The sequence below is a fragment of the Garra rufa genome, chromosome 25, assembly GCF_049309525.1.
Source record: "Garra rufa chromosome 25, GarRuf1.0, whole genome shotgun sequence".
NCBI classification, from domain to species: domain Eukaryota; kingdom Metazoa; phylum Chordata; class Actinopteri; order Cypriniformes; family Cyprinidae; genus Garra; species Garra rufa.
The window spans coordinates 23,857,624-23,883,930 of record NC_133385.1 but is presented as its reverse complement, the minus strand read 5'-3'; the positions used below and the strand labels follow the sequence as shown (position 1 = coordinate 23,883,930).

The 26,307-nt window shown below is 31.0% G+C and overlaps 2 protein-coding genes across 4 annotated transcripts in view; one reads left to right on the top strand and one right to left on the bottom strand.

The window, feature by feature from the left end:
- Positions 1-2,915, top strand: part of aass (aminoadipate-semialdehyde synthase) — a 39,246-nt gene extending 36,331 nt beyond the window's left edge. Inside the window, exons 23-24 of the mRNA XM_073831730.1 lie at positions 98-274; positions 2,098-2,915. Coding sequence (XP_073687831.1) covers positions 98-274; positions 2,098-2,216 — 296 coding nt within the window. The 3' untranslated portion in view covers positions 2,217-2,915. The remainder of the gene's footprint in view (positions 1-97; positions 275-2,097) is intronic.
- A 6,419-nt stretch (positions 2,916-9,334) lies between these two features.
- The window catches only part of ptprz1a (protein tyrosine phosphatase receptor type Z1a), an 82,783-nt gene continuing 65,810 nt past the window's right edge, over positions 9,335-26,307 (bottom strand). For 2 of the 3 annotated variants that reach the window (XM_073831509.1, XM_073831511.1), the window contains exons 16-30: positions 26,139-26,159; positions 25,892-25,988; positions 25,715-25,800; positions 25,255-25,389; positions 21,639-21,773; positions 20,645-20,808; positions 20,429-20,564; positions 20,120-20,266; positions 19,896-19,989; positions 18,360-18,433; positions 18,146-18,274; positions 17,876-18,028; positions 15,116-15,258; positions 11,821-11,956; positions 9,335-10,117 (exon numbers count right to left, since the gene is read on the bottom strand). In XM_073831509.1, coding sequence (XP_073687610.1) covers positions 9,974-10,117; positions 11,821-11,956; positions 15,116-15,258; positions 17,876-18,028; positions 18,146-18,274; positions 18,360-18,433; positions 19,896-19,989; positions 20,120-20,266; positions 20,429-20,564; positions 20,645-20,808; positions 21,639-21,773; positions 25,255-25,389; positions 25,715-25,800; positions 25,892-25,988; positions 26,139-26,159 — 1,794 coding nt within the window. In that variant the 3' untranslated portion in view covers positions 9,335-9,973. The remainder of the gene's footprint in view (positions 10,118-11,820; positions 11,957-15,115; positions 15,259-17,875; positions 18,029-18,145; positions 18,275-18,359; positions 18,434-19,895; positions 19,990-20,119; positions 20,267-20,428; positions 20,565-20,644; positions 20,809-21,638; positions 21,774-25,254; positions 25,390-25,714; positions 25,801-25,891; positions 25,989-26,138; positions 26,160-26,307) is intronic. The other variant, XM_073831510.1, reaches the window with a different exon arrangement.

Sequence of the window (26,307 nt, the reverse complement as noted above, 5' to 3'; positions counted from 1 at the left end):
TCTGTCTTATGTGAAGATTCAGAATGTGTTTATAAAGCTCATCCAGTCAATTTGCACGTAAATGATTGCTGTTTTTGGATTGTTCTGTCTGGTGCAGCTAAAGGCGAGCGTGATATGGTCCTTATGAGAAACAGTGTCGGAATCAGACACCCAACAGGCGAGCTGGAGACCAAACACATCAGTCTGGTGGTCTACGGGGATCCCAGTGGATACTCAGCGATGGCTAAAACCGTGGGCTACCCAGCAGCCATTGCAGCCCATATGGTGCTTAACGGTCAGTGCAACTCAACTTGAATATGTTCATTTAACAGCAAGTGTTGTAAAAATGTATTTTCATTTTGAATCTGATAAGTGATATTGCTCAGTATTATATATCTGTCTACATTTTGTGAGACTAATTTTTAAAAAAAGATCCAGATCGCTGTCAATTGGAGTTATTTCTTTTTTTTTTTTTTTTTTTTTACATTTGTATCATTTTATTTTCCAATTTATTATTAGTTCATCCAAAAATGAAAGTTCTGTCATTACTCACCCACATGTCGTTCCAAACACAAAAGACCTTTGTTCATCTTCGAAACACAAATTAAGACTGTTTTGATTAAATCCAAGATCTCTCTGACCCTGCATAGACAGCAGCACAACTGACGTGTTCAAGGCCTAGAAAGGTAGTAAGGACATCAATAAAATAGTCCTATATATATATATATATAAACTGTAATTTTATGAAGCTACAAAAATACTTTTTGTGCACAAATTAATGATAGAATTTTCATTTTGGGGTGAACTATCTCTTTAAATATACCTGTTTTACTTACTGGACCAATAACATTAATACATATTTTATGTATCCCTAGTTTCATTCTACTGTAATTACATCGGTAGTTCTAAATCTGTTCTTAATTTTGCATTATTATTAAAATACACAGTTGAAGTCAAAATCTGCAAAATGTTCACTGACCAAAACAAGAGGAATCATACAAAAAGCATGTTATTTTTTATTTAGTACTGACCTGAATAATATATTTCACAAAAAAGACGTTTACATACAGTCCACAAGAGAAAATAATAGTTAAATTGATAAATCAACCTGTTAAAAAATATGTGTTGTTAGCTTAATGATCCACCGCGGTTTGTCAGAAATATCCTTCAGGTCCACCAAATTCTTTGGTTTTTCAGAATTTTTGTGCGTTTGAACAAGTACTATGATTCTGAGAGCGATCTTTTCAAACAAAGGACAATTGAGGGACTCATATGCAACTATTATAAAATGTTCAAACGCTCACTAATGCTGCAGAAAGAAAACGCAATGTATTAAAAGTTTTTGATTTTAAAGATCAGGGTAAATTTAACTTCTTTAGTCTTCTAGGAAATGTCTAGGATTGTAAGTTTCACCTGTAGCTTCTGAAAAGCAATACTAAATGAAAAAAATATGATATTTAGGCAAAATATGAAAAATGTACACACCCGCAATTCTGTTCAAAAGTTTTCACCTCCTGGCTCTAAATGCATTGTTTTTCCTTCTGAAGCATCAGTGAGCGTTTGAACCTTCTGTAATAGTTGCGTATGAGTACCTCAGTTGTCCTCAGTGTGAAAAGATGGATCTCAAAATCATACAGTCATTGATGGAAAGGGTTCAAATACACAAAAATGCTGAAAAACCAAAGAATTTGTGGGACCTGAAGGATTTTTGTAAAGAACAGCAGGCAGTTGAACTGTTCAGGACAAACAAGGGACAAAAATAACTGCTGTGGATCATTCATTTGACAACACAGTATTAAGAATCAGTGGGTCATCAAACGGGGTAATTTTTATAAATTCAGGTGTTATTTTCTCTTGTGGACTATATGGAAACATCTTTTATGTGAAATATCTTATTCAGGTCAGTACTTATTAAAAAAAAAATACCATGCATTGTGTATGATCACTCTTATTTTGGTCAAATAATTAACATTTTGCAGATTTTTCAAGGTGTATGTAAACTTTTGACATGAACTGTATATTTCTAGGATGTAATTTCCATTAATTCCACACAATGACCAGACTTTGTTCTTATAAAGTCACTTAGACTTGATGTGAATGTGTGACATCCCACCACAGGTGAACTGACGACTAAAGGACTGGTGGTGCCGATGACGAAGAACATCTACGGTCCGGTGCTGAGGAGACTGCAGGAGGAGGGTCTCCAGTGCATCACCAAGAGCACCATATCGGAGTAACTACAACTTGAGATTTTAAAACTCAATCACTTCTGTGCCACACATCTTTAACTAAACCAGTAACAGTCAATTGTTTATAAATGACCCATTACCACACATACTCCACAATGAACGGTTGCAGATCTTTAACTTGTCAAGCAGTCGAGTTCTGAGTGATCCAACGGTTAGTGCTTTTGTTTCCAATCTTGAATCTAAAGGTAGATTTAGGCAGTCTGTAGACATTTGTATTAGTTGACAATTTGTGCTCATATTTAGCAATGTTGTCAAAAATTGGGAGTGTAAATAAGCTCCTACATAGCACTTTGACACAGAACAATCCCATTTCCGCTTTCTGGCTTTGAAAATGAACTTTATACACTGAATGTGTTTTTCTTACCCTTGTACTCAAAGGGTTTAAACATAAAGGTCTGCCTTGAGTTCAATGCAAAACAAGCATATTTATGCAAAACATGATGTCATGTTGAGTACTACTGATGAAATTAGCCGTTTTCTGTAAGGCTTTACCATCATGTCAAATTAATATTTCTTTGAAACTTGGCACTGTAGTGAATACTTTTTAATTTTTGTTCACGTTATAAACGTTCATTGGGTGCATTAATGTGGCATTAGAATCATTTCTAGACCATTTTAATCCTAGCATGTCCAAAGAGTTCTTTTAAAACTAGCTTTTGTCCAATAAAACATTTGCATTTTCTTTCATTGTTTTGTGTTTCTTGTTTTTCTTCAAATAAATTTCTAAAATTATACTGTCATTTTCAGTAGACTGAAATTGGAGGAAACTACCCTTTACCCCCCTATTTTATATATATATTTACATATATACATACTGTATATACAAAAATATAAATATACATATTTTAGACATTTATTCTATATACTGTATATAAATACAGTATATACACATAAAATAACTCGTTAATTAATAATGATATGCATAAGTTATTTTTTTGTCTGTACATTTTTTTAAATTTATGTACCTAATATATGATACATAATACGTTGTAATAAAAAAGTAATATTTAATAATGTCATATTTTTATATATTATATAATTTACATAAAAATGATATAATATGCTATTTATTATAATACATAATTATTTAATATTTATTCTTTAAGTACAATTTACATAAGTAATCTTTTTTGTATAAATAATTAATTAGGAACAATTTAGTATTATATATTAGGTACATAAATTAAAAAAAAATGTACAGCCAAAAAAATAAGTTATGCATATCATTAATTATTTAATGTGTGTATATACTATGTATGTGTATGTGTGTGTGTGTGTGTGTGTGTGTGTGTGTGTGTGTGTGTGTATATATATATATATATATATACACACACACACACACACACACACACACACACACACATATACAGGTATAACTTAATTTTAATAATTTACATTATTAATAAAAATTATAGACTGAGTAATATTTAATATACATAACTATTTTATATTTATTTTCTGTCTTAAAACATTTTTAATTTACATAAGTAATCTTTTTTGTATAAATAATTAACAATTAGTAATGAGTAATACGTTTTGTATCTTGTTTTCATTAACCCCTGTACATAGTATATAATACATGTTTTTATATAGTTTACATAATAAAATCATGTTATGCATCATATTTATTATACATAATTATTTAATATTCTCTCTCTCAATACATTTTTAATTTATATAAGTTAACTTTTTTGTATGAATAATTATTAATAAGCTTTGTATCACTTTGTATTTTTATATCATGTACTTAATATAAAATAATGCATAATGTAAGATACATTTTTATTATTATATCTTTGCATAATAACAGTGATATAATATGTAATATTTATAATAATACATAATTCAATATTTATTCTCTGTGTCTCTTAACACAATTTTTAATTTATATAGGTAACCCTTATGTATCAATGATTAATAATTAGTAATAATTTGTGTATAATTTTTATTATATAATGTACTTAATACAAATTACTTTATTTTATTAAGTAATTTTTGTATTAATAATTAATAATTAGATAAGTTTTGTATATTATTATATCATGTACTTATTATAAAATACAACATATAAAATGTTTATTATTATATAATTTACAATAATAAAAATTATATGATACGTAATATTAATTGTAATACATAATTTAATATTTATTGTCTCTTTTAAAAAATTTAATTTCAATAAATAATTTTTGTATTAAGTAAGTTTTGTATATTTTATTATTATATAATGTAATTAATATAAAATAATACATCAAATATATTTGTATTATTTTATAATTTACATATTAAAAATTATGTGATATTTATTATAAAACAAAAATATTTTATATTTATGCTTTTTAATACATTCTTAATTTACATAAGTAACCATCAATTAATAATTAGTAATAAGTTTTGTATTGTTTATTATTGTCATTTACATAATATAAAAATATAACAAATACAATTCAATATTATATAATTTACATAAATTATAAAATGCCTAATATTCATTATATGTAATAATTTAATATTTTTTTTGTTTTAATGCATTTAATTTACACAAGTATTCTTTTTTAATTCATTAATTAGTAACAATAAATTATGCGTTTGTAAACGTATAAATAATCATTTTTATTATGTACATTATATAATTAAAAAAAATATATGTATTATATATTCTATACATAATATAATACAATAATTTACAAATGTATTACTTGTTACTAATTATACAAAAAAGTAAATGTAAATTGTATTTTAGAATGAATTAAAAATTACTTATTATAATAAATATTACGTATTATATAATTATTATGTAAATTATATCAGATATGAAATACCACATATATTACATATATTATGTTCATGATATAATAAAACATTTATACAAAAAATGTATTAATAAAAAGACATTTTAAATTATGCCTTATAATAAATATTACATATATTATTTAAATGTAAATTATATAATAAAATAAATATTATATTTTATGTACATGCTATAATAAAAAATACAAAACATATTACTTATTACTAATTCTTATATGTATGTATATATAAATATGTATTATCATATATTAATAAAAACAATGCATAATCTTTATTATAATACGTAATTGTTTAATATTCATTCTCCTTTTAATACATTTCCAGTTTACATAAGTAATCTCTTTTGTATAAATAATTAAGAATTGTAATAAGTATTTTTTTTATTATATCATGTATAATATATAATATGTATTTTCTTTATTATATCATTTACATATGGATATAATATGTAATATTATGTAATTAACATTTATTCTTTTTTTAATACATTTTTGATTTGTAATATTTTATGTATAAATAATAATTATACATGTACATAATATATAATACATTTTATATATATTTTTATATATTATATAATTTACATAATAAAAGTTATATAATATGTAATATTATATAATTATTTAATATTCTCTTTTTTTACATTTTAAAAAAGTATTTTTGTAATTTTACATTATATAAATTAATGCTTTGATCAAAAATGACAGTAATGACATTAAATATTTCCGTTTCAAATTAATACTTTTTTAATACACTTTTTTTTTTTATTCATCAAAGAGCATCTGGAAAGAGACTAGCAGTTTTTTATCCAAACTTTTATGTTTCTTTCATTGTTTTAAATTCCTTGTTTCCTTCAGATAATCATCTGATATATTGTTTGTCATTAGACAAAAATGAAAGAAAATGACCCCCCTCCTTCGCCCTTGTTGACTGCCCGGTGGCCGTCTGCATTGTTGCTGGTGTGCGGTCACTATAAAGTAGGCCACCAAGCACAGGATAATTGGGTCTGTAATTATTAGAAGTTAAAAATGCAAATGAAGGCAGCAGTAGCCCCTCAAGACCGTGTCTGGCCATTTGACCCATATTTGTGTGTAAATGACCTTTCGGATTAGAATTGAGGCATAATTACATGCAGTTCTTCAAAGGGATTATTTGATAACTCGTGTAGCTGTCATCTTCGTCACCAAACCCTTAAGCCGTGGACTTATAATAATCGGTTCCTGAAGATGCAGTGGCTTAAGGAGTGACCCGATCGCTGCCAGAAGCACAGTCTCCGTGGCTTAAGATGAGATCAATTTGAAGAGGGCCGAAGCAGAAGTTAATTGAAAAACAACCCTATTTGGTAAACGTCTTGAAGGAAACCTGTCTTTGTTCTCCTTTGCTGACCTCCTGGGCCAGATGGAGAACTGAAGGACTGTTGTTCTGACCTTCTTGGTGGTTTGTCGGTCGGGATGTCGAGCTACAACAAGAAGAGCAAGTTGAGAATGAACAGCTGACACGAGTCAAGCGGCTGCTGTCTGGAGACTGGAATCAACACGAGTCTGTCCCGAGGGCACAATATTAGACAATATCAAGAGTATTATGGAGACTTTAAAGATCTTGCTCGAGGCTGGGAGCAAAAAATGCTCAATGCTGTATGAAAGCACTTCATACAATAGTAATGTTCTGGGTTCGATACAAAATTGAGTCATCCCTTGATTTCTTTTTTTTTTTTTTTTTAATTTAGTGAGGAACTTAAAATGAAAGTGAATAGAGCATATTTGTAGAGATTTCAAATGCAGAAATGTGTAGTTTATGATTTTATTTTGATAACACCTTTACATTAATTTTTAATTTGCATAAGTAATTTTTTTGTATCAATATACTTTTTTGTTATTATATAATGTATGTAACTTATTATGAAATATATTTTTATTATAGAATTTACGGTCCCACTTTACATTAGGTGGCCTTAACTACTTTGTACTTAAATTTAAATTAATCATTTGGTACAATGTACTTATTGTGTACGTACATGTTTTTACACAGTACTTATTTAAAAAAAAAAAAACTGTGTAATTACATTTGTAATTAATTTCTGTAATTACCACTGTTGACCCATCCCTTACACTCTAACCCACCCTTAAACCTACCCATACCACCAAATCTGTCCCTAACCTTACCCATATCCCACCTTAATAGAAGCAAAAGTGTTTTGCAATGCAATATGACCACATTAAGTGCATTGTACTTATATTTTGATGTAAGTACATAATAGTTAAAGCCACCTAATATAAAGTGTGACCGTATTTACATCATAAAAATGATAATACATCAATATTTAATATTCTTTTTAAGTTTTAATGTACATAAGTAGTCTTTTTTTGTAACAATAATTAATATCAAGTACTGTTTTGTATCTTTTTATTATATCATGTTCATAATATATAATATAATTTTTATTATATTTACATAATAAAATGTAAAATGTAATATACTTTTTCTTTACATAAGAAATATTTTTTGTATTAAGTACTAAATTTTGTATCTTTATTATATCGTACTTAATATATAATAATACATAATATGAAATACATTTTCTATATAAATTGCATAATAAGAATGATATAATACGTAATCAATTTTTTGTAGTACTGCATTTTGTATCATTTTCTATTATATCATGTACATAAAATATATAATAAATGTATTACGTATTATAATATTTTAAAGTAATTTTTTTGTATCGATAGTAATACAATTTGTATTTTATAATTTACATAAAATTATTTATAGTATGTAATTTAATATTTATTCTCTCTTTTTAATACATTTTTAATTTACATAAGTAATCTAACGGGTAATAAGTCATGTTTTATATTTTTTCTCATGTACAGAATATATATATATATATATTACATAATTATATTTACATGTATAATATATTTATTATTAAATTTTTCTAATACATTTTTAGTTTACATAAGTCATCTTTTTTGTATCCGTAATTAATAAGTATTGTAGTGTATAATTTACATAATAAAAACGATATTTATTTGTAATATTTGTTATATATTATTGTAATATTTAATATTTATTATTTAATTTACATAAGTAATGTTTTTGTATCAATAATTAATAATTAGTAATACGTTTTGTATCATTTTAATTATATCATGTGCATAATATATTTTTATTATAGTTTCTATTTTAAAAAATTAATGTGTAATATTAATATTTATTCTCTCTTTTTAATAAATTTACTTAAGTAATCTTTTTTGTATCAATAATTAGTAATATGTTATGTACTAAATATTTTACATAAATTACATGTAATATTTATTAAATCATGTACATAATATAATACATATCATAGAATGCATTTTTATGCTTATATAATTATACATTTATAATAAATATGTATTATAAAATTATGTATTTTTTTGTATATATTATCTTTTAATACATTTTTAATTAAGTAATATTTTTGTATTAATAGGTACTACGTTATGTACATATATAATACGTAATATTTATTTTGTATTAAATTATGTATGTAATGCACATAAAATACATTTTATGATAATTTTATAATTTACTACATATAATAATGTAATTCATATTTATTAGTATATAATATACTTTTAATTTGCATAAGTATTTTTGTCTTAAAGAAATTAGATTATATAAATAGATTATATAAATAAAATGTAGATTATATAAACAAAATAATATATATATATCATATGTTTATATAAGTTGCATAATTTTGCATGATATGCGATGCAGTATTTTTTTTATAATGCATAATTGTTTAATTTGTATTTAGTCCGATTTTTGTAACATTTATTTATAACGAAATATAATTGTTTAAATTAAACATTAGTTGAGGGTTAAGGCTCAGATTTTTTTCAGAGAAATTCTTTTATTCAGCATGGATGCATTAAATTTATTACTGTCAAAAAATTACAGTAAAGACATTTAAATATAAAATAAATTCTGTTTTTTTTTATCGATCAAATAATCTTGTAAAAATGTATCAAAGGTTTCACAAAAATATTAAATACAAGGGTCAGTGTTTTTTTAACAATAAAAGGAATATTGAATATTGTTTTTGTCTACATTATTATAGCTGTGAGTATGTTTTGTAATGCTTGCATTTTTGTTTAAAGAAGGATTTTTATGTGGATTTTATTTTATTTTTTTGCAGTATGTTAACATTATTAAACAAACTATTCCTTTATAATTCTATGTAAAATCCAGTATATTTCTACGCATGTGAAATACCCCGGTGTAAACAGAGCAGTCTCCTTGCGTGCTTTCTTGTTTGGTTTAATCCTACGAACAGACAAAAACATCTGGTACAGCTAAACAGAGTCAGTATGCAATGCAATCTTACGTCAGTAAGTGTCATCAGAAATATTAAAACATCAATTCGAAGGTGACTAAATTATTCAAACGCAGCCATGTCTTGTAAAGCACTAGCGCCTCAAATATAAAATTCTAGACATAAATAGAAATTTGGTCCATCGACGTGGTTGCTGTAATATTATTTACACATTAGAATATTATTCATCCATGACTGAGTTTGCCACTTTCTTTGTATATTTGTATGAAAAACAGTGGCTGAAATTCTACTACAAAAAATAGACTAATAAAAAACAGTCTTATTAAAATAAAAAAAAGGTGTTTTCCCTTTAAAACAAGCTTTTAAGCAAATAAATATGACTCTATGAGAAGACATTAGTACGTAAGACATTAGCAGAAGGTGGCGGTTTAGAAGAGAGAAACAATTAATAAAAAGGTGGAGTGTACAAAGGCACACATTTAATGGCGGCGCTGCATCCAGCAGAGCGCTATCAGTTCAGAGATGGACCGGGGAAAAACATGAGCATTCTTTGATAGAAAAAAAACGAGTCCTTTTTTTTTTTTTCTGTGCCGGCTCATCACTATGGTTACACCAAGGATTCCAGACTCTCGGCCGCACTCGAGACGCCTCCTGGGACCGTGCCGTTGTTGTCGGAGGACTGAAGCGCTCGCTCGTCTTCTTGGGTGCTGACCAAACTCAGGATGGCTTTGTAGAGGAACTGATACTGATCCTAGCAGACCAAAAAAAAAATGTTAAAAAACAAGAACATGTTGGTAGTTTGACCACAACATACCACTCAAAATATTCAATTTTCCCTTGTGGATTTGAGTTAATTCCACCTCAGGGCAGGATTATTAATGACTGACTTTTCCTTATTAGAATGACTGCCAACTCCAGATAGATGGGGGAAAAAACAGCACATTTCTTTAAAAATGTATGAATGCCAATAGTCTGCAGACACATGGAAAACACTGACGTTATAAAAAAATAAATACCATCAAATATAAAAGAGCTCTTACGTGCTATAAAACCTTAAAATTTACATATAAAAAAAAATCACAATTTTTAACTTACAAATTCAAATTTTTAAACCCCATAAGATACATATCTAATTTGAATATATGACAATAAATGTTTTTTGAAAAATTATATTTTTTTAATCTATAAAATAACCCAATAATATAAAGATTTATAATTATAATTATTTAAAAAATCTATTGTATATATGCGTGTATATAAAATATTGTAATTATCAAAAACAATCCATTATAAAATAGGTGTTTATTTTTAATTATATATAATTTAATTATTTGAATCATAATTTGTATGTGTATATATATATATATATACGATGTATTTATTCTTAATTATATATTAAATAAATATTTATAATTCATTATATATATGTATATATATATATATATATATAGTGAAAAAATATAAAGATTTCTAATTATAATTTATTAAGTAAAAAATATATTTTTAATCACCTGTTTTTTTTATATATTTTAAGATTTCTAATTATAATTTATAAATTAAACAATCCATAACTATATATATATATATAGAGAGAGTGATTTTATAGACCAAAATTCAAAATGATTATATTATCATAAAGATAATGACATTATTTTTATCTTATTATTATTTTTTTACAGATTTTTTTAAATTATTATTATTTTATTAGTATAATTTTTTATAACTATATATATATATATAAAGCTTGGTATAGTATATGTATAGTATACTATAATACATATTTCAATACCTATACACATATTTTCTGAAATATATGTGACCCTGGACCACAAAACCAGTCTTAAGTCGCTGGGGTATATTTGTAGCAATAGCCAAAAATACATTGCATGGGTCAAAATTTTTGATTTTTCTTTTATGCCAAAAATCATTAAGAAATTAAGTAAAGTTCATGTTCCATGAAGATTTTTTGTAAAATTCCTACTGTAAACATATCAAAATGTAATTTTTGACTTGTAATATGCATTGCTAAGAACCTAATTTGGACAACTTTAAAGGTGATTTTCTCAGTCTTTTTGATTTTTTTGCATCCTCAGATTTCTGATTTCAAATAGATGTATCTCGGCCAAATATTGTCCTATCCTAACAAACCATACATCAATAGAAAGCTTATTTATTGAGCTTTCATATGATGTAAAAATCTCAGTTTTGTCCAATTTAACCTTATGACTGGTTTTGTGGTCCAGGGTCACATATTTATAAATTATAATATAATATATTTTTTTAAATATTAGTAAGCATTAAATATAGTATCTATTCAGGTATGAACTATTTTATATTTAAAGATTTATATAGCGTAAATATAGTTTGTAATGTATTTAGTGTGTTTGAATGGGTTTATACAAAAGGGGGAAAAAACAAGTTATCTTGAATGTAAGCAGGCAGATGAACTCTCACAATGTCAGTGAAGACTCCAGGCCTCATGAGGTTGATCATCTTGGCCACCATGTAGACGTTCACGGCGCTCTCGGCCTCAAGCTGTTGCAGCAGAGTGGACAGCGCACAGAACGTCCCAGCAGTCACACCACCATGCCTGCACACACATTATTAAACAAATCAGTGATAAAGCATGTTCAGTTCTTCACCCTAGCAAACACTGCATTTTTAGCCATCATAGATGTGCTCCCAATTCATTCTGTCTAACATATACCTTGTTTTAACAAGCGCTGCATGTATCTGTAAAGAATAAAGCAGTCCCTGATTGCAAATCCATGAACACTTTTCAGTAGCACAGGTATATTTGTAGCAATAGCCAAAAAGTGGGTCAAAATAATTTTTTATGCCAAAAATGTTCCATGAAGATATTTTGTAAATTTCCTACTGTAAATATATTCACTATAACTAAATTTTTGATTAGTAATATGCATTGCTAAGAACTTCATTTGGACAACTTTAAAGGTGTTTTTCTCAATATTTAGATTTTTTGGGACCTAAGATTCAAGATTTTCAAATATTTGCATCTCGGCCAAGTATTGCCCTATCATAAATGTAAAAAAAACTGACCCTTATGACTCGTTTTGGGGTCCAGGGTCACAAATTATAATATAACTTGAAACATCAATAATTAAACAACTTTACCAGTATTTTATTCAGTGCAAAGTATTGATTTAAAAGAAGCAGGGGTTTTGAATGGGTCCAGAGAGGGGTGTATTGTGGTCTGCAGTTCGAGTAACGTTACTCGATTTTAAAAATCCACGACTGCAATTGGCCCATGTCGAATAACTGGCGCATTCCATGGACAGAATGCAGGGAAAGCATTATTATACCATTTTCAAAGGCTGCATGATAAATTAACCCATTTAAAAATCAGAATAATGCATAATCCTATAGTAAGGTGTAGGTTAACATCTGGGAACGCCATTTCGTCAGATTTGTAAGGTAAATCATTTATAAACCTATGCAAACACAGGAAAATTCACTGGTATCTTTCTCAATATCAAGGTTTGTAATATACAAGGTGTGTAAGGAGCTTGAAGTACTTGAATTTAACTTTTTAATGCCTGGAAAACCCTTGGAAATAACAGCATTCCTAAAGAGGTACTTCAAGTAAAGTACCTAATTATTGAAATGCAATGTATTTATGAAATAAGTGTTACATTTTTTTTAAGCACATATCTTTTCAAAAAATTCACTGAAATAATTGAGAAAAAAGGATGATGTTTTTTTAATGTCGTAAAACTAGCGAGCAAAGCTAGTGGTATTATTGGCAGTGTTATGTATTTCTTCAATATTGAAAAGTATTGATTTAAAAAAAAAAAGTTTTGAACGGCTTCAAAGAGGGTTGTATTGTGATCTGCAAAAAAAAAAGCCATTTGGCTGAAGACTGGGAAAGAAGAACAGATAAATTGAATCAATTGAGTCATTTACGCTGGAACCGCTCAGATTGATTCAAACTCGTGACTTTGATCATTCATTTCATGAAATTTACTAACACAAGCCAGATCAAAATAAAAGAGCTGTTGATTTTCGAATTTCGTCATCGCTTTTAATGATTTATGAGGAGCTTTTTGAAACTGAATCAGTTAAACCATTGGGTCTCAAAATGATTCACTTTTTCGAAGCGCTCCAATCGGATTGCGTATTGTGAATCATTTGATTCAGATCAGGACTTTTATCAGGATTTTTTTTTTTTTTTTTTTTTTAATTTGAATTTGAATTTGAAAGATAAGACATTGTTTGATAAGTGAGATCTTTAAAGGAACACTCCACTTTTTTTGGAAATAGGCTCATTCTCTAACTCCCCCCGAGTTAATAAGTTGAGTTTTACCGTTTTGAAATCCATTCAGCCGTTCTCCTGTTCTGGCGATATCACTTTTAGCATAGCTTAGCATAGATCATTGAATCCTATTAGACTAATAGCATTGTGTTAAAAAATAACCAATGAGTTTCAGTATTTGTCCTATTTAAAACTTGACTCTTAAAACTTAGGCACAGTAATCTCACGCAGCACATGTGCAAATGCTAACCTAGCTGGGAACTAATTGCAGGCGCTGTGTCTATATTACGGCAGCAAACTTCCTTGACTATTACGCCGGAATGGGAGTGTAGTTCCTAATCTTATCGGCCTAGAAAATCGCAGCTTTACATTTTCCGCCAGTACATGATATAACTACAGAAGAGTCAAGTTTTAAATAGGACAAATATCGAAACTCGTTGGACATTTTTGAACGCGAGGCTATTGGTCCAACAGAATTCAATGATCTATGCTAAGCTATGTTAAAAGTGATATCGCCAGAACAGGAGAACGGCTGAATGGATTTCAAAACGGTAAAAATCAACTTATTAACTCGGGGGGAGTTGGAGAATGAGCCTATTTCCAAAAAGTGGAGTATTTAATTGAAGTCCTTGAAAATCAAAAAAGTAGTGCATGAAAAATCCTTGGAAGTCATGGAATTTTTTTTTACAGTATTTGTACGAACCCTGCAATATGCAAAAAAACTGTTCATTGTGATTTCAAAATGAAAGCTCCACATATTCGAAAAATTACAAAAGCTGTAGCATTTTTGAGTAAAGAAATCACCAAATATTAAAGATTAAGTGGACATTTTACTTAAATATTGTTTAGTCAACATTAAACGAGGATCAGATTGCATTCTAAAGTGTAAAAACAATTATCAGGCCATTAGTTCTACATACTTTTTACAGATTTGTTCATTAAAACCATATGATTACTTGGTTTTGATAATTTTCAAGACTAGGGTTTGCTTGGGTCTATTTTTTTTTTTTTTTTACCCCAAAAAATAATTATAATTATCCAATTCATCGATTAATCGTCAGAATAATTTTCAGATTACTCAATTACCAATAAAAACTACTATTTTAACAGCAGTTTATATTAACTAAAAATGTTTATATATCTACTAAAATTCACTAAATACAAACACAAAATTCCCCAGATAATATTTTCCTCAGTTCTTTTGGCTGCAGCATACTGACACTATAAAAGCCAATTATTTAATTTAGCAAACGCTTACTATTATTATCATTTAACAGCTATTATTACAGTTTAACAGCTGGTCCAACATATAGACCAGCATAAAACGGCCTGGAAAATCACGCTGGTTTATTGGGCAGGGGTGTCTGCCGATGTAGACAGCAGACAGTGAGGCAGCTCACTAGCTTCTGGAACAGACATAACGTGTCTTTTCCAAAACGTAGTGTGCATCTCTCTCAGGGCCAAGATGCAACTCACTCATCATGTACTAGCATTGGTCCATCTTTGGAGCCGGACTCTTTTTGGATGATGTTGATCAGCTCAAAGACGCTACTGATGGGACTGTCTGGGTTTGGCCAGCGCGGAGCCCGGTAATGCTTCACTTCTAGAACAAAGTCATCCTGAAAAGAGAAAGAAAAGAGGTTATAATATAATAAACAAATCCGTCATTAAACAAACAGTTCACCCAAAAATGCAAATTCTGTCATTAATTATTCACCCTCATGTCATTCCAAACCCATGTGACATCAGTGGTTCAACCTTAATGTTATGAAAACTGACGCGAAAGAGAAGAAATTGTTAAATAAAGTCGTTATTCAGAATTTTGAGTTTATTTCTCGCAATTCTGACTTTGTTTCTCAGAATTGAGATATAAACTTGCAATTCTGAAAAAAAAGTCACAATTCTGACTATTTCTCCCAACTTTCTCAGAATTGCGACATTTATTTATTTATTTATTTTTTCTAAATTGCAAGTATTTCTCAGAATTGCGAGTTTATTTCTAAGAATTGTGAGTTTGTATCTTGCAATTCTTCATATTTCTTGGAATTGTAACTTTATTTATCAAAATTAGGTTTATTTCTCGCAATTCTGTATTAATCAGAATTTAGTTTATTTCTCACAATTCTGACTTTATTTCTCAGAATTGCATGATATAAACTCGCAATTGACAGTTATAAAGTCAGAGCTGCAAGATATAAACTCACAATTCAGACTTTTTTTATCAGAAATGTGAGATATAAAACAAGCTATAAAGTCCAATTTTGAGGGGGGAAAAGGACTGAAAAGGTTTTTTCAGTTAAAAATTGGTTAGAATCATTAAAAAAGATATATATATATTTGAATTACCTCTCTAATGTACTGTATGTACTTGCTTTGACATTTAAAAAAAAAAGTTATTTGTAATTTTACCATTAGACCATAACTTCTGCTTCAAAAACATCTTTGAAATTATCCTAAATTTATTCAGATAAATTTTCTGCACTATTTGCATGATTTCCAAAATGTTTTTTAATCCTGTATTAAATTGCAAAGCATTTGTATTTATATTTCAATCATAATATACAAACAAACTTTGGCCAATCATTTCCATTTCATTAAATATCATGTGGTGCGACCATCAAAAAACTACCATTTTGGGACTTTTATGTTGAAATCCATTCAACCATAGGACATTGCATCATGTAGCATTTTGCCAAGAACCCATGAAAGCATCAAGCAGGTTTGTAACTACCAGCCGTTAAAAAAAATAGCTTTTTTAACTGCTGGTGTGTAGTTAAAAATCATTTGAATATCATGTGGTATGACCTCAAAAAACAATAAATATTAGGTCATTTCTTGATGTATTTAGTGTTTTTATAAATTTCATAGTGACCTTTTGTTTGTTTTTTTAAGAAACAACAACAAACAACAAATACTGTGGACCAAAATTACAGATTCTGTGTTATATAATCAAACTCCTGGCAAAGGGTCAATTGAACAGCCAAGATTGGGCGAAGTTCAGAAATAACTGGGGCTAAAGAAAGGCCTACAGTTAATGCCACACATATGTCATTTTCACATATGTCCCTTTGAATATATTTTTAATGATATAAGGTCTTAGTGTCATTTGGAGCGATCACTCAGTGTGGTGCAACCAATAATAGCAATAATCTCATTTCTGTGGTTGAAATATGGATCACTGCTACGGTATGCTTAAGTGTTATGCATTATAAGTGCATTATATTTTTAAAACATTTTGATCAGTTTTATACAATTGACAGGAAAAATAAGTCTGTTAAATACATTTCAGAAGGCGACTCTGAAATTATAGAACAAAAACATGAGATCATTATTTATAAAAACTCAAAAGAAATGCAAATGCTTAGTTTCTAAATACTTTCATTACTGAGAACATCTAAAAAAATGTTAAGCATGTTAAGGAAATTCATTAGTTTTAATAAAAATCATGGTCACACCACCTGACATTTTTAAAGCTAAGGCCAATTCATCTAGATGAAAAAAACACTAAAATCAGTTCATTTAAGTGAAGTATTATGAGTTTATGTGTACACAACATTCTTAGCATTTGTACAGTTACAAAAGATATATTTCAAAATTAGTCTGTCAAAAATCCTTGTACGTCAACACTTTAACAGTGTTCTTACTACATTTGCGGGCCTTGAACGTGTCTATGCAGGGTCAGAAAGCTTTTGGATTTCATTAAAAATATCTTAATTTGTGTTCTGAAGATGAACTTTGTAAGAAGTAAGATGGTCTAACAGGCTATCAGTTGATTTTTCATTTTTTGTGTAAACTATCCCTTTAAGTTATAAAATCTACAAAGCATTACTAAAATATGAGTCTGTAATATCAGTTTCTCAAGTGTGTGTGCGTGGCTGTATTTATGATCAATATGCTTCAGCAGCTACAGATGGTCTAATGCTAAGTGTGTGAAAAGCACCAGATGTGTTGTTTAACAGCCTCTGTTCTCGCTTTCGTCAGCAGCCATTTGCTCCTCCTAATATCTTCCACAATCGCACAGCAGGCAACAGCTGCAATCTTCCAAACAGATGCCTGTGTTCGTGTTTTTGAACAATTTTGGAGAAATGACGTAAAGAAATCGCTCATTTACATCTTTCTGAATTGATTATCTCAACTTTTTTCTCTTTGTGCATTATGGGTAAATTCTCTGATCCTCTTTATGTAGCTACTGTTAGCTGTTGAGTCTGATTGGCTGTGCAGCAGATATTGAGTTACCTGTGTGGCCTCTAGGATGTAATCCTGGACTATCAACATGTCTTCATTGGACAGGCACACGTGGCCCTCCCCTCTTAACGATACAGAGAACGTCTCGTAGCTGATTGGCTGATCTCTCAAAGGCCAGAATGTGATCGGCTCGCTGTCTTCTGTCTGGGAATGGAATAAAGAAATGACAGAAGGAGGAAGAGAGAGAGTGAATGAGAGATGAATGAAAGGACAATCTGTTTCATTCAGCACTGGAAGACTGACTATAAAAGCTGTACTGACCGTGCTACTTGTGTCCGGCAGTGAAACAATAACCTGGGTGTTGTGATCCCACACCATCCTCCACAAGTCCTTCACTGTGCTGGGCAAAGGATTCTGGGTAATGATGAACTCTTTGCTCTGCCGATAGCCCTGATGTGAATGCATTAATTAGTCTTAATATGAATCTAGATAAGCTGTTATAGAGAACTAACTATAAAAACGCTGAATGTCTCACCATGACATAAGAGGCGTTGATGTAGTCGGATGTGTCTCCTGCTGATGTGGACAAACACACTCTGGATTTCTCCACTGCAAAACACACAACAGTCAGTAGAGAGAACTGAATATCCGTCCATCCATTCGTCTATCTATCTATCTATCTATCTGTCTGTCTGTCTGTCACCTATCTGACTATCTATCATTCATTCAAGTCCATTCAATCTTCTATCTGTCTGTCTACCCACCTGTTTATCTGTCTATCGAGCTGTTTACCCATCCATCACATCTGTCTATATGTCTATCCGTCAATCATCAGTCTGTTTATACATCCATCCACCTATCGATCTATCTATATATCCATCTATCACATCTGTCTGTTTATCCACTGATCATCAGTCTGTCTATACGTCCGTCCATCCATCCACCCATCGATTTATCCATCTATCATCTAGCTATCCGTACGTCCATTCAATCTTCTGTCTATCATCAGTCTGTCTATCTATCCTTCCACCTGTCTATCCACACATTAATCTGTCTATCTAGCTGTCTGTCTGTCCATCCTTCCATTCATCTATACATCAATCTATCACATCTGTCTATATATCTATCCTTCCATCTATCTATCCATCCATCTATCACATATGTCTATCCATTAATCATAAGTCTGTCTATACTGTCCATCACCTATCTATCCACACATTCATCTGTCTATCTAGCTGTCTATCTATCCATCATCCATCCCATCTATCCATCTATCTATCTATCCATCTATCATTCATCTGTCTATTCAATCTTCTGTCTACCCACCTGTCTATCTGTATATCTAGCCGACTGTCTATCCATCCATCACATCTGTCTATATGTTTATCCATCAATCATAAGTCTGTCTATACTGTCCATCACCTATCTATCCACACATTCATCTGTCTATCTAGCTGTCTATCTATCCATCATCCATCCATCCATCTATCTATCATTCATCTGTCCATTCAATCTTCTATCTGCCTGTCTACCCGCCTGTCTACCCACCTGTCTATCTGTATATCTCTATCTATACGTCCATTCATCCATCCATCCACCCATCCAACTATCTATCTATCTATCTATCTATCTATCTATCTATCTATCTATCTATCTATCTATCTATCTATCTATCTATCTATCTATCTATCTATACATTCATTCAATCATCTGTCTGCCTGTCTACCCATCTGTCTATCTGTCTATCATGTCTATATATTTATACTTCCACATATCTATCCACACATTCATCCGTCTGTCTATCTAGCTGTCTGTCCATCCATCCATCCATCCATCACATCTGTCTATATGTCTATCCATCGATCACCATCTATTTATTTATCTATCTCTGTTCATTTGTTTGTCTATCTATCTATCCATCAATCAATCTATCTATTCTTGCATCCATCTAACATAAAATGATTAATCTATCTGTCCATTCATCTGTCTGTCTCTTATCATCTGTCCATCCATGCATCCATCTGTCTACATACAATAATGAACAGATAATGAAGAATAACAACAAACACACCAGGAATCAGAGAGCAGCTCCTGTTCTTCGTTCTGTTGCAGTCATTCAGGGCACTGCTGTAATCATTCTGTTTGGCATTTGACTGGCACACCAACTGAAATGACAAGGTCGTTGACATGTACTGTATGTCAGGTTACATTATTCAACTACAACTTTGGTGACACAAATATACTTCCTGCTGTACTCTTCAGAAGTCACTTGAGAGCAATTGAGAGCACACTTACTTTAAACTGCTTTTCCAGCCGTGTCTTGCATGAGGGCCCTGGGGTCAGGAGGTTGTTAACATACTGATGAATATGGCTTGATGGCACCTCTGTCTCTTGACTCAAAATGGCCTCAACTATAGCATCATGGGTAAAGATGTATTGCTCCTGTAAGGGTATCAGAACAACTGATGTTGAGAAGGAAACTTGAGTCCAAATTAATAGCAACATTTAAGATTGGATAAACAGTAAGTAATGCATAATTTTTCTTTATAGAGCACTATAAAGTTCTGCACACCAAAATGACACTTTTGATTGCTAATCACTTACCTCTGTTTGAACTAGATAGTTCCGTTGTGTACGAATGTGTTTGAGGAAGCCCATAATGTTGACTGTCCCCTGTGCTTTAATCTGTTTTAACATGCTGTCCAACACTATGTAGGTCCCTGTTCGGCCCACTCCAGCACTACACACACAATCACACGTCAGAAGGGTAAAATATACAATATGATGCTTGATACATTTACAGAAACTCATGTATCCCACCTGCAGTGTACAATCATTGGCCCAATGTGCTCTGTATGAGCTCTAGAGGACTTGTAGACGAACGAAAGCACAGGAAGAATGTACTCAGGTACGCCCATGTCTGGCCACTGTGTGTAGTGGTAATGTATTACTGTCCTCTCATTACTACGACCTTTCTGAGAACCCTAAAAAAAAAAAAAGCAATAGTTAAAGGGTTAGTTCACTAAAAAATGAAAATTCTTACAATTTTCCATGTGATAACATTAAGGTTGAACCACTGCTATGAAGCTACAAGAATGCTTTTTGTGCGCAAAGAAAACAAAAATAACTTTATTCGACAGTTTCTTCTCTTTCGTGTCAGTCTTGACCACTGATGACACATGCACTATTTTAACAATATCCTTACTACCTTTCTTGGCCTTAAAAGTTTCAGTTGTGTTGCTGTCTATGCAGGGTCAAAAAGCTCTTGGATTTCATCAAAAATATCTTAATTTGAAGAAAAAAGAAGATGAATGAAGGTCTTACAGGTTTGAAACGATATAAGGCATGAGACATGACAGTATTTTTTATTTTTGGGTGAATTGTTCCTTTAATACAAACCTGTGATCAGTTTAATAAAGTAAGAGTTTATGTTTGATAAATGATACAATATTAACATTTAATTAACAATTAAAAAGTTAATAATATAACTAATATTAAACTTCTAAACTAATTTGTGTAAATAAATAAAAACAAAAATTACATCTACAATTCTGAAATGCTGAAAGTGAATTTAAGAATCAAAATTATGATGTTCAGTATAAAAAATTAAAAGCCATTTTGAGATTTGCTAAAAATGTGTTTCAATGTTTTAAAATATTAAAAGGTATCTAAATGTAAAAATAGAGAAAAAACATTCACAATTAAATATACAACATTGACCGATACAATTACATACAAATAAATACCAAAAAAAACACTAATATTGGCCTATAACGACTATTATTCCAAAATATTGTGTATTCCTACTTGGTACCTTCTTTATGCTGGTATTTCTGATGGTCAAGGTTCTCTGGGTGTAGTACGCAAGGACTTTAGTGCTCTTTACAGTAATCAAAAAGCATCCATATTCTTCCTGGTTCTCCAGAGGCCAGTACTGGTCACACTTCCTCTGAAAAATGAACAAACGCAGAGTTGAACCCATGTTTGTTATTAAATAGAGAAAAATAGAAAATAGAATATAGAAATTTCATAATTTACTTCTCATCCTCTTCTAAACCTGTACAATTTTGCATTTTCAACAAATATATATATATGGTGTTTCTTCAACTAGGGGCACTTTTAGCCTTGTGAAGTTGAAGAAAAATAAATTGTTCAAAAGTCACATAACTTAGTCTCATAAGTTTACATTAATTTGTCTAGTTTTAAAGTCCCCCTGAAATCAAAATTTAAGTTTTTTGGCTTTTAGTATGAATATATTAGCCTTAAGATTATGTATAAGCTAGTGTGCTTCAAAACAAGACAAAATTTGCGTTTACAAGATATGGCCGTTCAAAATTTACAGTCTCGTCACTTCCGCCAATATGAATCAACGATTTTGATATCATCACCGTGCACTTCAGTTTCTCATCAAACGTTCTGTCCAATCAAATGCTCTCTAGAGTCCGTAGCGTCCCGCCCCCTACACTATAAAAAGACGCTAAATGTACTGCTGAGATCGTCAGTTGTTCACTTCACAGCGTTAGTGTTTTCTGTTTGGTGAATGGCATGTAGTGCGCAATGTAGGCAATGTAGAGAACGATTCAGACAGTTAGCTTTCCATTGGGGAAATGAGGTTTTGTTTCACGTTGTGTCACACGAACCGTGGCAGCGCGCATAGTCTACTCCGGATTTGGCTCCGGTCCAGAGACGCAAAAACACAGAGCAGATCATATGCGCTCATATGTGCGATCGGCATGTATTAATCTACACAGCCTCAGCATGATTATGATCACTATTTTGTTTTAGTAAGAGTTTCATATTGAATCTGTGGGGTAATTTATTAGTCTGTGGCTGTCATAAGTTTACAAATCACCCATCTCAATAAATTAGAATGTTGTGGAAAAGTTCATTTATTGCAGTAATTCAACTCAAGTTGTCAAACTTGTGTATTAAATAAATTCACACAGACTGAAGTATTTTAAGTCTTTGGTTCTTTTAATTGTGATGATTTGGCTCACATTTAACCAAAACCCACCAATTTACTATCTCAACAAACTGGAATACTTCATGAGACCAATAAAAAAAAAAAAAACATTCTTTGTAAATTGTTGGCCTTCTGGAAAGTATGTTCAGAGGTGGGTAGAGTACCCAAAATCTGTACTCAAGTAAAAGTACAAGTACTTATGGAAATATTTACTCAAGTAAGAGTAAAAGTAACAATCGTAATAGTTACTTGAGTAAGAGTAAAAAAGTATCCGATGAAAAAAGTACTCAAGTAGCTAGTTACTAGTTACTTCTTGATATGAAGTGAAGACCCTGAATTTCAAACTGTTTGGAAAGCTTCCGCCCAAATAGAAAAAAAAGTCCTTTTTTTAATATAGAAAATCAGATAGGAGTCTAATCAAAATGTTTTTAATACACAAATATAAACAAATATCAAGGAAGTAATTTTATTTCATTATATTTATTTAATTTAGTGTATCTGCAGAATTTTTAAATATTAATTTAAAGCAATTCATAACCATTTTTAAGATCTGCAAAAGTAAAATAAACAGTAATGGGACTGGACAATGTAAAGTAGAATATTAAGCCATAAAATGGCATGATTTAAAATACAGACAGTTTCACACAAAATCAAAATATGTTACACTATGGCATTTCATCCTTTATAACATTAAAAGGGATAAATTGAGTATATAATTTATTATATTTATTTGAAACATACATATTAATGTACTTGTTTAGATTTTTAGAAGGCACCTTAACTTTTTTACATTTACAACTCTGTGTTTGCTGCATAAAAACATGGGTCGATAATTGCAATCATTTGAACATAAATAGCTGAAAAGAATGATTTGAAATGAAAAATTAATTATCTGTCACGAGGGGGCGCTTTAGGAGCGCTGAAATATTACGGTTTCCATAGTAACAGCTGTATACACAGCAGTATTAACACAGTTTTATCAGAAATGAAATGAAAATTCCAACGACACGTTTCTGAGGACAGTAACGGAGGAACGCCATCAAATGTAGCGAAGTAAAAGTAAATTTTTTTCACTATAAATGTACTTGAGTAAGAGTAAAAGTACCTATATTTAAATATACTCTAAAAGTACTAGTTACCCCAAAAATTTACTCAAGTAAATGTAACGAAGTAAATGTAATTCGTTACTACCCACCTCTGAGTATGTTCATTTACTGTATATGTACTCAATACTTGGTAGGAGCTCCTTTTGACTCAATTACTGACTCAATTCTGCGTGGCATGGAGGTGATCAGTCTGTGGCACTGCTGAGGTGGTATGGAAGCCCAGGTTCTTTTGACAGTGGCCTTCAGCTTATCTGCATTTTTTTATCTCATGTTTCTCATTTTCCTCTTGACAATTCTCCCTTAGATTCTCTATGGGGTTCAGGTCTGGTGAGTTTGCTGGCCAGTCAAGCACACCAACACCATAGTCATTTAAGAAACTTTTGTCTAAAATTTCTTGGTAAACGGGTGCAGTGACTTTGGTTTTCAAAAAACACAGTGAACCAACACCAGCAGATGACATATCAGACTGTGGAAACTTAACACTGGACTTCAAGCAACTTGGGCTATGAGCTTCTCCACCCTTCCTCCAGACTCTGGGACCTTGGTTTCCAAATGAAATAAAAAACTTCCTCTCATCTGAAAAGAGGACTTTGGACCACTGGGCAACAGTCCATTTCCTCTTCTCCTTAGCCCAGGTAAGACGCCTCTGACGTTGTCTGTGGTTCAGGAGTGGCTTAACAAGAGGAATACGACAACTGTAGCCAAATTCCTTGACACGTCTGTGTGTGGTGGCTCTAGATGCCTTGACCCCAGCCTCAGTTCATTTCTTGTGAAGTTCACCCAAATTCTTGAATCAATTTTGCTTGACAAGCCTCTCAAGGCTGTGGTTATCTCGGTTGGTTGTGCATTTTTTACTCGCACTTTTTCGTTCCACTCAACTTTTAACTTTCTGTTAACATGCTTGGATACAGCACTCTGTGAACAGCCAGCTTCTTTGGCAATGAATGTTTGTGGCATACTTTCCTTGTGAAGGGTGTCAATGATTGTCTTCTGGACAACTGTCAGATCAGCAGTCTTCCCCATGATTGTGTAGCCTAGTGAACCAAACTGAGAGACCAATTTGAAGACTCAGGAAACCTTTGCAGGTGTTTTGAGTTGATTAGCTGATTCGCGTGTCCCATATTCTAATGTGTTGAGATAGTGAATTGGTGTTTTTTTTTTTTGTTAAATGTGAGCCAAATCATTTCAATTTAAAGAACCCAAAGACTTAAACTACTTCAGTCTGTGTTCATTTAATTTTGTTAATACACAAGTTTCATAATTTGAGTTGAATTACTGAAATAATTCAACATTCTAATTTATTGAGATGCACCTGTATATTCTAGTCCATGAAGACAGAAATCTGCACTGAAAGGGCTCACCCGTCCTTTCTCCACCAGGTTTGTGATCATAACAATCACTCCCACATTCTGCTCCCACACCATCCGCCAAAAATCCACTGTGCTGGACTTTAAGGGCCCTTGTGCTGCAATGTAGGCTTTCTGTTTGTCAAATCCCTTGTGTGAAACAGAAAGAAGAGACAAATAAAACTACAGGAAGGAGGGAAGAGCAAGTACTCTTAGTTTAAACTTTGAAAGAACATCTCAGGTGACACAATATTACCATAGAGGCCACAAACACTTTCTCACACTCAAAGTGCCACCATGCCTGACCTTTCTATAATCAAATCAATAGCAAATCAGCAGTGCTTTTTAAGTGTTTTCATCACTTGTGCTAGTTAAATGGTTACACTTTGAGGTAGTCATGCCTCACTGATTAAATAATGATAAAATTATCATGATTTGCCTGGCAACGCATCTGAGTTCAAATAAAGACTCTTACATCCACATAGTTGGCATTTATATAGTCCCCTCCGCTTCTCCCATCTTTGTCATTTAGGGGTGCGAGTCGCACTCTGCTGTGGTCATCTATAGGAAGTAATTGAAGATATTGCCATTTTATATCATTCATATAAATGTCCATGTAATGCTTGTATTAATTTGTGGCAATGATTCTCACAGGCTAAAATGTTGACGTATCGGTTCTTGTTCTTATTTTCCGGATGGCTGGAACAGTCCGTCGTTGTTCCCAGGTCCACAGTGCACGTCTGGACTTCCTAAAAATTCACAAACAAGTCTTCATTGCAACAGTCTGCCATAAAGTAAGAACATTATAGACACATTTAAAGACTTTTCACAAGTGCAGACAAGTGAGCATCACAAATTCATGCTGAAGCTATATCAAATTAAAGGGAGATGTGGCTTACCTCAAAATACTCTTTCAATATCTAATGGGGGTAAGAATGCAAAAAGCAATGAAATGACAAACTGTGCAACAGAAATACACAAAACAGCACAAAGCAAAAGCACTGACAGCCTGGGTTGGATTCTGTTCATTTTAAGTGTCTGTAAGTTTCAGTTCTGAATGCTAAATGA